Consider the following 13,329-nt stretch of genomic DNA (forward strand, 5'->3'; position numbering starts at 1 on the left):
TGTCACGTTGCGCTAACCTGCAATGCTAGATTTGCGTAATGCCATCTTTGACTTGCTAGACAGCTATGTGTAGCATAGCTCGAACGTAGTGACAGAAAAAGTAACGTTAGTTGATCATCGAGCTGGTGTTGGATAGCATGGTTGCTACCAAAGTGTCCTAAGCAGGCAGCGTTGGAGTTAGGCCATGTAATGGTAACGTCATCTGTACAAATAAGCCCACCCCCTTGTTTAGCACACTTGGGTTTTTCCGTTGACGGGAAAATAGCAGTAAAAAACACATTTATAAAAAGCTGTGCATTGCTCAGCTCAACCTCAAGCTTAACAGATATTGTAGTGAGTTGGCCAAAGTAGTGATCACACTGTAACATTAGAGGCGTGTGATTTCTCTGATAGTGGATCTGTAGACTATCTGTATCCAACTGGAGAATAGGTGACTGACTGGAGCCCATGAGTTTGTATAGTGGAGCCTACTGCTCTGTTTATCTATTATGTGCATTTACGGCCTAGCTACTTGTAACTTACCTCTTCAATAGCTCTAAATTTGCATTTTGTATGATTGTCAATAGATTTCTAGCATATCGTAATAGCTCCAGGACTTAATTTGCATGGTCAACACATTTAAATGTATGGCATTCCCTGGACAGGCGCAGTTTGGCCCTTTTTTAATACGCCCACATAAGCAAATGGCAAAAGCACATGTCTAGTTTCCTCTCGTGTCTGTTTCATAACGTCTTTGAACCCCCCCCCCTCCTCCTCCTCCTCCTTGTCCACTGTCTCAGCTGTGTGCACATGCTGTGTTCACGTCATCTCAGATTTGCTGTTAATACCAGCTTCCAACGGGGAAGAGCAATCACGTCGGCCTCCTCCTAGCGCTAATTGCAAGTGGGATATGTCACGAATTGTGCAAGTGTGTCTGCACAGGTGACAAATGCTGCAGCCAATGCACCGAGGCAGGTAGTCCGAGATGATTGGATATGATCAGTTATAGTAATACAATCTGATCAACAAAAGTGATTTCTGCCCATTTTAAAACAATTCACAAATATAAATTACGTCCCGTTCTTTTGCTTCTACCAAAATATGACGTGAATACGACATTAGCCTGAGAGTTGGGAACTCGTGGCCTTGTACTGATGCTTTTGTTACATTAGTGTGTGTGTGGCGTTAGGTTTCTCCTCCTGATACAGTTGTAGTCACCTGTCTCGCCCCGGTCAGGACCAGTTGGCGAAGGGAAAAGCCTCTTTAAATTGCATGTGGTGAAAAAACAACTGCACTGCAATAAACCTCAAATTAGTTGCTGAACTGTTCGTTGTCAAAGCAATATTCCACTTTTTTACGGTGATTTTTTTAGGCCATTTTGTCTTTATTTGATAGGACAGTAGGCAGACGGGACTAAGCCTTTATGGTTCGCGCTCTACCAGGTGGCCCCTATTCCACCTAGTTTTAACATGGGGGTTATTCAACACTGGTCGCCATGAGCGGTCACGTTATCAAGCTACTTGCTGCTAAATTTAATCTAAAAATTTAAAACCACTGTGATAATATAGCAAACTAGGAAAACCATCAAGCAATGTATGAACAACCATTGCAAAAAGCACTATAAATTCAACATAAAGAATTTTAATTTATTTTACCAAACTTGCCAGCAAACTAGTGAGGTCACATATTAGTGTATACTTTTTAATAGCTTTGTTATGGCTCAGGATTAGAATCTTCTTCCTGGGGTTAAGTTAGCAAATAAATGCTCTTTAGTTAAAACCTTATACTGTAGAATGAATTTTGAAAAGTTAAGCTGCATTCTAATATCTCTCAGCCCTACTTCTAGTGCACATCTAGTGCAAGTATCTTGGCAGACCAGCTCATAATGAGAAATGCCGGTACTAGAGTAGATCCAATATCCGTATCGGAAATGCCCTCCGATACTGCCTAAAATACTGCATCAGGTGCCAGTGATGTCTATGCACCGATCCGATACCACGTCATCTAATAGCCCCGAAAAAAGTAGTCTCAAACGGGTAAACCAGCCGTTTTCCAGGAAATCAAAGGGTTTAACCTGACCCAGGCCGTACAACAATGATAGCAAGCAATCATATCACATTAATCCCGGGTTAGTAGTAGGCTTATACGGCTGTTAAAGATGTGTCTTGGCAGAACCAGAATCTGCTTCTCCCACAGCAGCTAACCTAATGAGCTGGGCAGCTAGCATAGCATCCCGCAGCTAGCTAGCCGCTAACGAGCAGAGTTCATGTGGAAAACAACAGGACAAAACATCATGTTTCTCCACTGTGTCGTGTTGGTCTCGGGTCCGTGACGGAGGAAGACAGATCATCACACCTTATTTATTGTCTGTTGCAGGTCTGACAGATGTAGCAACAGCTACGTGGCTGGACTGAGCTGAGCTGCCAGGGTCAAGCTACCACAACAACTAGATTAGATTAGATTAATCACAAAGCATGCATTGGATAATTGTTTGAATCGCTTGACAGCCACAATAATAACATATATAATATAATTTATATATATTTAAACGTAGTGGTATAGGATCGGTACTCTGTATCGGCCGATACACAAGTATTGGAACATCTCTAGCCAGTACAGCCGGTTGAAAAGTAAACCAATGTAAGCTTGTAGACCACATCAAACCGGTTAAACCGCAACCTGGCCCAACCCGGTCAACACTATCACGGAATCCTTGCACCCATTTAACTGCACAGATGCAGATTTAACAACAATATGACATTTTTGGCTCTGTTAATATGGTGTTGCTAAAAAATATGAGAACGCCTTTTTCAAAATGTTATAATTTTCTTTGAAAACCTGCGGTAGGCTAAAGCTACCTACTAAAAGTGGATACTGTAGCCTATATATTAGACTAGCACCACATGGACATACATTAAGATGCCTATACAGCTTGCACAGTAACTTTCCATGGTAATGATAGCACTTTAGGGCGCTATAAGCAACAGTATACAGCCCAAATATGTCAATCAGCTCAACTCGGGTTACAGAGATAAAGTAATCAAACAGAGCACTTATCTGGCCCGTAAAGCTTACTACTAGTACTGCAAATTCGGCACACACAGTTGAACATTTCAACACTGACTCCAAACAAAATCTCAACAGTAGGCTTCTGCCATCTACTGTATGTAAAGTTAAATTAAATGTAAAATTACATCCAGCTAAACAACCTGTGACTGATTGGCAGTCTTGGCCTTACATTGGAAATCTTGAGAGAGAACACAACATTAATTTCTGTGCCTTTTCCCCCTTTCTCCTTGAGACTCATTTCATTACATCACTGGTGATTGGTTTTGGAGTTAGGTAACCTTGTTAGTTAACTCACTAGCCCCCGGGGGGTCAAACATACGGCTCGGGGGGCAGAACCGGCCCACCAAAGGGTCCAATCCGGCCCACAGGATGAATTTGGCAGTGTGAAAATTGCACTGTGAAGTCCATTCAAAATTTTCAAGCTCAGGATTTGGCTCAGGATGCACTTGTGAAGGCTAAGAGGTAGGCTAGCAGCTTTCAGTACACCCCTACAGGCCCTCCACTAGCCATTGCATTAGGCCAGCTTATCATTACAATCTTGTTAACACATCTGATTTGCAGCACAATGAGGAACCTAAAGTGAGACACTGGTAGAGTATGCAGCAGTAGCTAGTAACCACATGCTCACTTTAAATATTTTCCTCTATTCATACTGTATATGATCAAAGACGCTAACTGAAGACATCTTCTTATATACATTTAGTACCTGGCTTCTATCTGTATGTTTCAATTTTTGTCCCACTGATGATGTCACAATGTCTATGACATCATCAGTGATGTCATCAGTGACATCATTATTGACCAAAATCACCATGACATCACTGATGATGTCATAGGCACTGATGATGTCATAGGCAATGTGACATAATCAGTGATGTCATAGGCATCACTGCGAAGTTGAGCAAATGCCCTCTCACAGGGGCCATTTTGTGTCGAAAAGGCAGGGTAAACACAGGTGCAAGCAAAACACTAATGAGGGTTTCAAACTTGCATGATTGGAATGTGGAAACCCTCATTAGTGTTTTGCTCGCACCTGTGTTTATTCTGCCTTTTCGACACAAAATGGCCCCCGTGAAAAGGGTCTATAGAGCAGGCGATTACAATGACCCTGCTATCTGTTAGCATACAGGTAGTAGCGACCTGTGCAGCGACCAGGACACACACCTCTAATTCGGCTTGCCACCCGCAGTCACGGCCAATTGTGCCTGTGTGGACACCGGACGACAGGTGACAAGGGGGCTCGAACCTGCGCCCGTCGTCGTGTTGGTAGGCACTAGGCCGGGAATCTACTACTGCACTACCTGGACGCCCAGCACCTTCTTATTGCCCATCATTACGCAGAGTCCTTAGTTGAGTAGGCGGTCCTTCAATATTCAATATTTTTAACCTCCTACGTAAATCTAGAACCAGTCTCCCCTTCTACTGTGGCAGGTTCCCACAGTAAAGTCACGACCCGCAATGCTAAAAATACGTTCTATATTTTAGTTTATAGTTTTATACTATTTGTACTCAGTATTTGTATGTGTGCGTGGCCTTGCCAGGTAAATTAACATCTGCCCATGTTTGTTTCATTCTCCTATTTCACATCCCACCCAAATCAGCCATTTTGTGTCTAAAAGGCAGGAAGTAAAACAGGTGCAAGCAAGACATTGATTAGCCCCCCCGAGACCGGAACACCTAAATAGACTAATGTTTATTCCGGGTGCCGTGATTCAAACCTGCCATTAAAGCCACAATCAGTAACTTTTAACTTTTGCTATTGGAGAAACTGCGCCCTCTGCGTGCAATAGTATCGATATCGATATCGCCGTTCAAAGTCAACAAAACACAGCGCCAGAAAGCTCTATGTACATGTTGTGACATCGGGTACTCGCCACGTGATGAAATAATAATCCATAGTTCCGTGAAACGTCATTTTCGTAGCAAATCCAAATCGAGTTACTCCCTTGTTTCCAGGAACACAAGGCTCCCGCTGTACAGCGCATGCGCACATCTTGCCCCCTGGACGCAGGCAGCAAACTGCTTAGTCCCAGGCCAGGAGAGGCCTTTGGAGGGCGGTGTGTGACCAATAGAGGTGACATTCTCCCTGTTACAAGTCACTCTACCATCCTCAATGACTAAAAAGCTGTTATATTAAGGTGAAAAAGTTACTGATTGTGTGGCTTTAAGGTAGTTTTAATAAGAAACAAAGGTTTAATGCTGTCAAGCACTGAAAACAACGTGTTGGCGAACTGCGACAGCCACCATTAATTGTGCCTGTGTGCACAATGGTAGTCAACAGTTGTCATCTTGAGCCGTGCCAAAACTAACTTAAGTGCAAAGCTTGAAACATGGCATAATGCAGGGCTTGATATTGTAATTGGCTGGATGGATATTTGCTCGACGTGTCTACAGTGCCAATCACATGACCGACATACACAGGAAGGCTAGGTGTGGAGCTGCAGGGAAGCGGTGGAAAACATCTCGCTCCCGCCTCCTTTTCGCCCTCATTTACATTCGACCCCTCTCACTTCCATAATTATCCCTGAAGGTGATGGAAGCCTCTAATTGTATTTTCATTTTGCACCAAAAAATAGGGGGAAAAAATCCAGTCGGCACACATCTCCAATTGAGTGTAATTTTCTGAAATGCTATACTTTTCTATGGAAAGACGAGGTGGCAGATTAAGGGGTAGAGGAAAAAGCAGTCGGTGCTTTTATGCAGCGCGCGACTGAAGATTTGCACGTCGCTATCACCGGAGAACACAAGCAGCTAATTGGAGTTGCCAAGTGGCTCATTTTGAAAGTAACATTTGAGTGGCGTTCGTTGAGATGTGTAGATTGGTTTGTAGCTAGGATACCGCGCACACAAATGCACTCGACAAATTGGAGTAAAAATTTGATGCAGGAGGGTGTTGGAGTTTCCCGAGGTTAAGACGGTAGCCGACCAGGTTTTCAGTGGCCGATTACGGTTTTTGATCAGCAAACAAACGGTAAACTGTCCAAAGGCACCATGTGTAACAGATTGTTCTTATGGCCGCTTGACATTACTTGCCTAGGCATGCGTGAACAAATCACTTTACATGTTAGGGGTGTAGCTATTCACCGATATGAATCTGAAACTGGTTTTAACGTTAAAGATACGACGGCGTCGATACGCGGACCTGGTTTGAACTAAATGTGCCATGAATCGGTCGATGCCCCGATTCTCATAAATCGCTTCACTGAAGCTTCGCTGCTTCTGCACAGTGGGTCCACTCTTGTAACGCAAGACCTTCCTTGAGTCTTGCGCGTTGGCTTTTAGGTAGTCTCGCTGGCCAGCCTCCTCTCCCGTCCGAGGAGTCTGGCGCCGCAGGTCTCCTTACCTGGGATAAACCCTCCCCTGCTCTACTCTGCTCTCCCATTCGAGCAGCCGGAGGTCCGCTCCCGGCTTATTACAAACTCTGTCATTGGCTCCGATCATGTCAATCAGAGAGGCTTCCGCTCCCTCCTCCTCCCTGTGTGTCGCTGTAAATAGTGCCCTGCTGCCTCAGTGAAAACAACAACGCTAACTAGCTAGCAAGCTAACAGCAAAAACCTACACGCTAGCTCGTTGCTACATGCTGAAAACGGCAAATTGGATTGTTGGAAACTATTTTCCAAGGGCACTGCCGCTAAGCGTCGCCCATCGCAATCCCACTATGGAGACCTGCGGCGCCAGCCTCCTCGGACGGAAGGCAGAGGAGGCTGGCCAGCGAGACTAGCTTGTAGGTAACTTTGCACATAACCAAACATGTCCGACGACAACGGTTTTTGAATTCTATAAGAAGGAAGGAAAATTAAGACAAAAAGTCTGGCCATTTTTAAAGGTCTGTAGAACAGTAAGTACAGCAGTAGCAGCAGAACAGGTAGCACGACAAAATCTCAACACTCATCTGATGAAGACCGCAGGCGACGAGGAGCCTGGGGATGCGTGTGCTGCGAGCACAAAGCAAGAACACACAAGACCCACACGGATATCAAACACTTTCCTGCCACAACTTTCACCACATCTCTGTGAACGTGGGAAGCGTATACAAGGTGGGGTGCCTTGTGAAGGAAATGTATGTTCAAAGGCTGCTTCTTCATATTCACTTGTCACTTTTATTCTCTCTGTCTTAACCTCGCGGTGTCTCCAGATGGCAGCTAAGATGGGAAGTGACCAGATGCCCAACATGAACAGCTCCTCTCCAGTCATGGACCCCTCCCTGTACGGCTACGGAGGCCAAAAGCGTTCAATGGACAATGGAGGTAAGCCTTCTGCATACGCACACATGAGACGTAACGAAGTACAAATACTTTGTTACTGTACTTAAGCAGGATTTTCAGGTATCTGTACTTTACTGAGTGTTTATTTTTCAGACAACTTTTTACTTTTACTCTCCACATTTTAACACAAATATCTGTACTTGCTACTACTTACATTTTCCAAACAGGCTAGTTACTTTAGTTTTAAAGCACGACAGACAAAAATTATGTAACGTTGTTTGTCTCTCTCGTCTCGTGCTCTCCCAGCTTTCACGCATTATGTGCACGTTTTTTGTGGAAAAACCATATCACACAAATTATTAATCAAAGTATAGTCTTTATACATCTTAAAAACATGTTTGGAGGGAATCTTTTAAGTTGAATAATCTTCAAATTATATTAATCTGACATGAGTTTCAGTTAATATAGTGTCCATAGCTTCTTTTCCTAAGCTCCAACCTATTTTTTCCAGAGAGCGTATGCGGGCGCATACGGACATCTAGAGAAAGTGCGCTGCGCCCAGCGTCTATTTTCAGAGCGCTCTGGTGTTTTTGTGCGCCGGCTCCCAGCGCTTCCAGCTGAAAATATCTCAACTTTTCAGAGAGACGCTGGTGTCAGGTGCTCCTTTTCAGGCAACTCATCATATGGAGAAACTATCGCAATAGAGACTGAATTGTGGCTCAATTGTGGGAGCGTACTTCCAGTGTTGAACTGTTAGAAAAAGACGCTATATGGACACACGGCGTAACTTTGCACATAAACAGCCATTAGAAATATGTTTTACTTTTATACTTTATTACATTTCAAAGCCTGTACTTTGTTTTTTAAATACTTGAGTAAACGAGTTGAATCAGTACTTCTACTTTTACCAGAGTCTTCTTCTTACACAAGTAACTGCTGTACTTCTACTTAAGCTGTGTTCACACCGAGATATTTATTTTTCTCTCTGTCGCTCGATTCAACCCTTTGGAATCGCTCTGTCGCTGTGTTTAAATCGCTCGTCAACAGGCACAAGAATTGACGGACATCTGGGGGCTATAACGTTACGCAATGCCATGCTGTTTGTCCACTACGAGCCACCGTAGTTGTTTACAAGCTAAGCCTATCAGCGTGCTCCTAACGCGAGCTCTATACCGGTAGTACAGACTTCACTTCATGTCAGCCTGTCAATCAGCTGTCAATGCGGTTTGTTGTTGCCACACAATAAACCAGCGGTTTGTTCCAAGCCAGTGTGATCCTTGACTCACTCTCACACGGCAGCCAATCAGCGTTGAACAGCGAGCGACTGATGCCAGCGAAATTTTGCTCAAGTTGGGACATTTCATCTCGGGAGACGAGCGAATTTTCGCCCAGCGATTTTTCTCCCGGGCGAATATACGCTCAATCGCTCATTTGCATTGACTTTGTATGTAAACTCGATGCCAGCGAAAAACTTTAATAGGTCGGTGTGAACGCACCTTTAAGTAAAGAATGTTTGTCCTTTTCCTATCTCTGGCACACATACTGTACACCAGGGATATTCAACTTGCTTTGCCCGGGGGCCACCTTCGTGAAATGATAGAAGGCCAGGGCCAGTTAATAAACAAACAATATACATTTTTCTGTAGCGGATTGTAGGTTTTGGGGGTGTCAGCCGGAGTTTAGTCTGGCAATGTTGTGCACACCGGATAGTTAGTTAGGTTAAGTACATACATAAGTGCCTGGGTAGCGAGCAGACGGCGGTGTTTGACAATTTAGCAGCTAAATCATAGATTATTGAAAGATATTCCATATTCCAGACTGAAATGCTATAACAGAAGTGGAGTATTGGCCACAATGACATGAACATTTGGACACTTATTCAGCGGGTATCTTGCATGTTGCGTTCAGGTGCACTGTAAAAAAATAAAAATAATGTTTTTTGTTTTTTTTTGCAATTCCATCCCGGGCCACACAGGGGGCGCCCGCGGGCCACATGCGGCCCGTGGGCCGCCAGTTGAGTATCACTGCTGTACACCCTTGGTGATGGTGCATAGAGTATTTGCAGTACACACTGATATATTAGCACTCACAGCCACTGTTTCTGCTCCTCTTGCTGTTCTCCCTCATAACATGCAGGTGAGCAGATCCACATGAAACTATCATGCTGCTTAACATAAGCCCAGCTTACTTAATCCTGTCGCTCTTCAGAGAGAGAGAGAGAGAGAGAGAGAGAGAGAGAGAGAGAGAGATCCTTGCTCCATATCACATCAGTGTTCCTACATTCATGGAAAAAACCTGGTGAAGTCATGGAACTTAAAAAGTGGTATTTTCAGAGCGAAAATGTTTCGAAAATTGATACATGCCCAAGACACTGTGGAAATGTCATGAACCCCCCCTCCCTGTTCCTGATCTTCTGAGCGTTTTGCTCTCAGGCTCGGCTGCAGAAGCTGACAAAAGTCGCTCGTGGAAATTGTACTTCATGTCACCGAATAGTAGGAGAGTGGAATTTGATCTTCAGAAAGATGTTAGGAGCCCAGGCTGTCCCACACATGGAGACATACTTTGAGATGAACCATACGAAAGCTCATATTGTGTCAGTCTAATGGAGGTGTTTCTGGTCAAGTGGGCCATGGCTTTCTGTCTCACACTGTTGCATAACACACAGGCCTCCATTAGCCTCTTAGGCTCCTGTTGGCTGGAAGTCCAGACATGAAGGTGAGAAGAAGAAAGCAGGAATGGTGGAAGGATCTACTATGAGTTACTTTTGATGAGGGAGGAGAATATTTTTAGCTGCGTGGGTGCTCAGTCAGCCAGCTAGTAGTCTCGCTGGCCAGCCTCCTCTCCCTTCCGTCCGAGGAGTCTGGCGCCGCAGGTCTCCATAGTGGGATTGCGATGGGTGGCGCTTAGCGGCAGTGCCCTTGGAAAATAGTTTCCAACAATCCAATTTGCCGTTTTCAGCGTGTAGCAACGAGCTAGCGTGTAGGTTTCTGCCGTTAGCTTGCTAGCTAGTTAGCGTTGTTGTTTTCACTGAGGCGGCAGGGCACTATTTACAGCGACACACAGGGAGGAGGGAGCGGAAGCCGCTCTGATTGACATGGTCGGAGCCAATGACAGAGTTTGTAATAAGCCGGGAGCGGACATCCGGCTGCCACCGAAACAGTCGCTCCAATGGGAGAGCAGAGTAGAGCAGGGGAGGGTTTATCCCAGTTATGGAGACCTGCGGCGCCAGACTCCTCGGATGGAAGGGAGAGGAGGCTGGCCAGCGAGACTAGCCAGCTAGTGCCAGTAGCCAGAGCAGGTAGGTTAGTATCTTACTCAAGGACAATTTGAATTGAACCCACGGCAACCGCTACAACATCTTGTCTCCTTGGTAGCTTCTTGAAAAGTTCTACCAATTTCTTACAATTGCATTAAGACTTGGAAAGGTTAGAGAATCTGAACTTACAGCGGTATCAACAGAGCTAATGCTAGTCATTTTTACACTGTTTAATGTCCCCCCCCATTGTTGAAAATGGGACTTTTTCCACAGCTACCATTTTGTGTCTAAAAGGCAGGGTAAACACAGGTGCAACCAAATAATTAATTAGGGCCCCGGCACTAGAACACCTAAATGGATTGGAAGTTGGACACCCTAATTAATGTTTTGGTTGCACCTGTGTTACTTCCTGCCATTTAGACACAAAATGGCTGATGTGAAAAAAGGCCCATTTGCTACCAATTGCTGACATTGCTACCAGGATCGGACTGAGATTACTTAAGCATGTTATGTATGCAAATTGACCGAGGAAGGATTCTATGATTTGCTCCGAGCATTGTCATTTCTTTATCGTAATTTAATTTCTCCCAAGTTGCCAAGATGGGATACTTACAGGGCTTTAGAGCCTGGAAGCTGTATTATAAAAGGGTAAAAGTGACGCGTCCTATTCTGTGGCAATCTGAAAATAGAAACACAGCAAACTGAATTATTTACAGTCTTTTATCTTTTATTAAAATCGTAGCTGTCACGCATTGGTTTTGAATGAATGATTTGAAACGTGTACTAGAGACACGCTTTGTCCTGAGCTTCCAGGAAGTGATTGAAGGCAGCATCTAACATTGCTAGGCAGCATTTTGAGACAAGCACTCCGTTAGAAAAAAAAAGCAAAACACTGGCAAGAGGTAAATGCATGTTGTAACCGTTAACCTAGCAAAGAATGGTTCCCATCAAAACGGTTGAAAATGCAGGTTTTAATTGATTAGCTTTTTACAAAATCCCCAGCTGTCCCACAACTATCCAAGGTGTAAGCGGGCCTGTTTGTGCACAGTTCCAAAAAGACGTGAAGATGACCATTGACTTTCTAACCTGTGCAGTAAAATCCACATTGTTTGTAGTCAAACAATTGCCATTACGAGTTCAAAAAGCCATATATTTACCTCTACTTTCCATAATTACCGTTGGATGTGGGATGTGGGGTGCACTAGTACAACGAGGGAGCAGAGGCTTCTGGGAAACGCTGTAGGGTCCATGTGACGATTCACGCTCTCGGAACAGATAAAAGGAGAGGGGTTGCCCTGCTCTTATGACCTCACTGATGATGTCACAAACTGATAAGGCCACAACTTCGCATCACTGATGACATCACAATTGGTCTTATGACATCACTGATGTCGCCACTCTGCATCGCTGATGACATCACAATCGGTCTTATGACATCACTGATGATGTCACAATGCTTATGACATCATCAGTGCTGTCACAATGCCACAATTGCTCAAGTGACATCACTGATGACATCACTTCCGGGACACAATTGAAACAGAGAATATTGCCCACATGCTCCCTTTCATAATAATAATAGATAAACGAGCGCTGAAGTCCCTGGCATCAACAAGTGAGGGTGAGCAAACATATTAATTCCTCCACTGATAGGAAACGGAGCGCTCCGCATCAAATTGCCATTATGTGTCAAAGTGAGCAAGTTGATACTTGATAAACATTTATGTATCGTTGGGGGGAAGCTAGCAATTTGTGAAACGCGAGTAAAGACCTTTTGAGGTTTTGTCCTGCCAGAGATTGCACCATACTAAGATAGATTTCGTATTATGATTCGATACAGACATGTTTACTTTGTAGAAGTCACTGTGCAGTGGAAAGGTGCACTAGATGATGCAAACCGAATGAAAGGAAAGATCCTGGGTTACATTCACATTCAGCAGGCCTTGGTGCTGCTCGCTCCTGATCTTTCTGAGTGTTCCCACTCCCTCCCTCAAACTGCACTGCAGAAGATGTACAATACACTGCAGACGGTACAGTCGATAGATTCTCACTTGCCGCTACAGACAGTAGAGTTATGATATAAGACGGTACAGTTATGAAAGATTCTGACTTGTTGCTTCACAAACTGTCGGCTGGAGAGAAAAGAGGCCAGTGTGACAAGCGAGCGAAACAGGTTTTGTGGTGTGAATGATGCAAAGTCTGCTACCGAGAAGGAACTGAGACTGAGCCGTGCATGTGTTCACAAACGTGCCCGTGGAGCTGCTGCTTCTGTGCACAACAGTTTTGTGTTTCATGGCTAGGCCTCCATTTCCCAGTCGTACGTCATTTTTATGTTTTTGACCAAGTTAACGTGCGTCGCAGCATAATTGCTTCTCTTAATTTGGGTTCTTAATGAATTTGACCGTTATTTTTAATGGTGGATCTGGAGCGAAAAGCATATTAACGTCTTTGGCCATACATACAGCATAGCAAAAATCATTAGAAAAGTAGCCCGCTTCACTGTAGCATCACAGCCACCTCATAAAGGAGTTTAAGAGGGTTGAGAAGGAGCTACCAGGAAAAGGCCTGGGCTTGGAAAATTCCCTCTTTCGAGCATGCATGCCTCATCAAGTGATGAAACGGCAAAAGAAAAACTGCAGCTTATGTAAGGCTGGACGCATGACTTGAGTTGAGCCTCTCTGCATTATAGGCATGTTATTTTAAGAAGGAAATATTACCATCTAATGTAAACGTATAGTTTGCTTGATCCAAGGAGTTACAATAATCAATCACCGGTGATGACTGAGCACTTAACAAAGCGGGGTATAATAATAACAGACA

At 44.2% G+C, this 13,329-nt stretch overlaps 1 protein-coding gene across 1 annotated transcript in view; it reads left to right on the forward strand.

The window, feature by feature from the left end:
- Window positions 1-13,329, forward strand: part of fubp3 (far upstream element (FUSE) binding protein 3) — a 46,379-nt gene that overhangs the window by 704 nt on the left and 32,346 nt on the right. Inside the window, exon 2 of the mRNA XM_083657392.1 lies at window positions 7,184-7,295. Within this exon, the coding sequence (XP_083513518.1) occupies window positions 7,184-7,295 (112 nt within the window). The remainder of the gene's footprint in view (window positions 1-7,183; window positions 7,296-13,329) is intronic.

Source organism: Poromitra crassiceps (genome assembly GCF_964638095.1).
Source record: "Poromitra crassiceps genome assembly, chromosome: 21".
NCBI lineage: Eukaryota > Metazoa > Chordata > Actinopteri > Beryciformes > Melamphaidae > Poromitra > Poromitra crassiceps.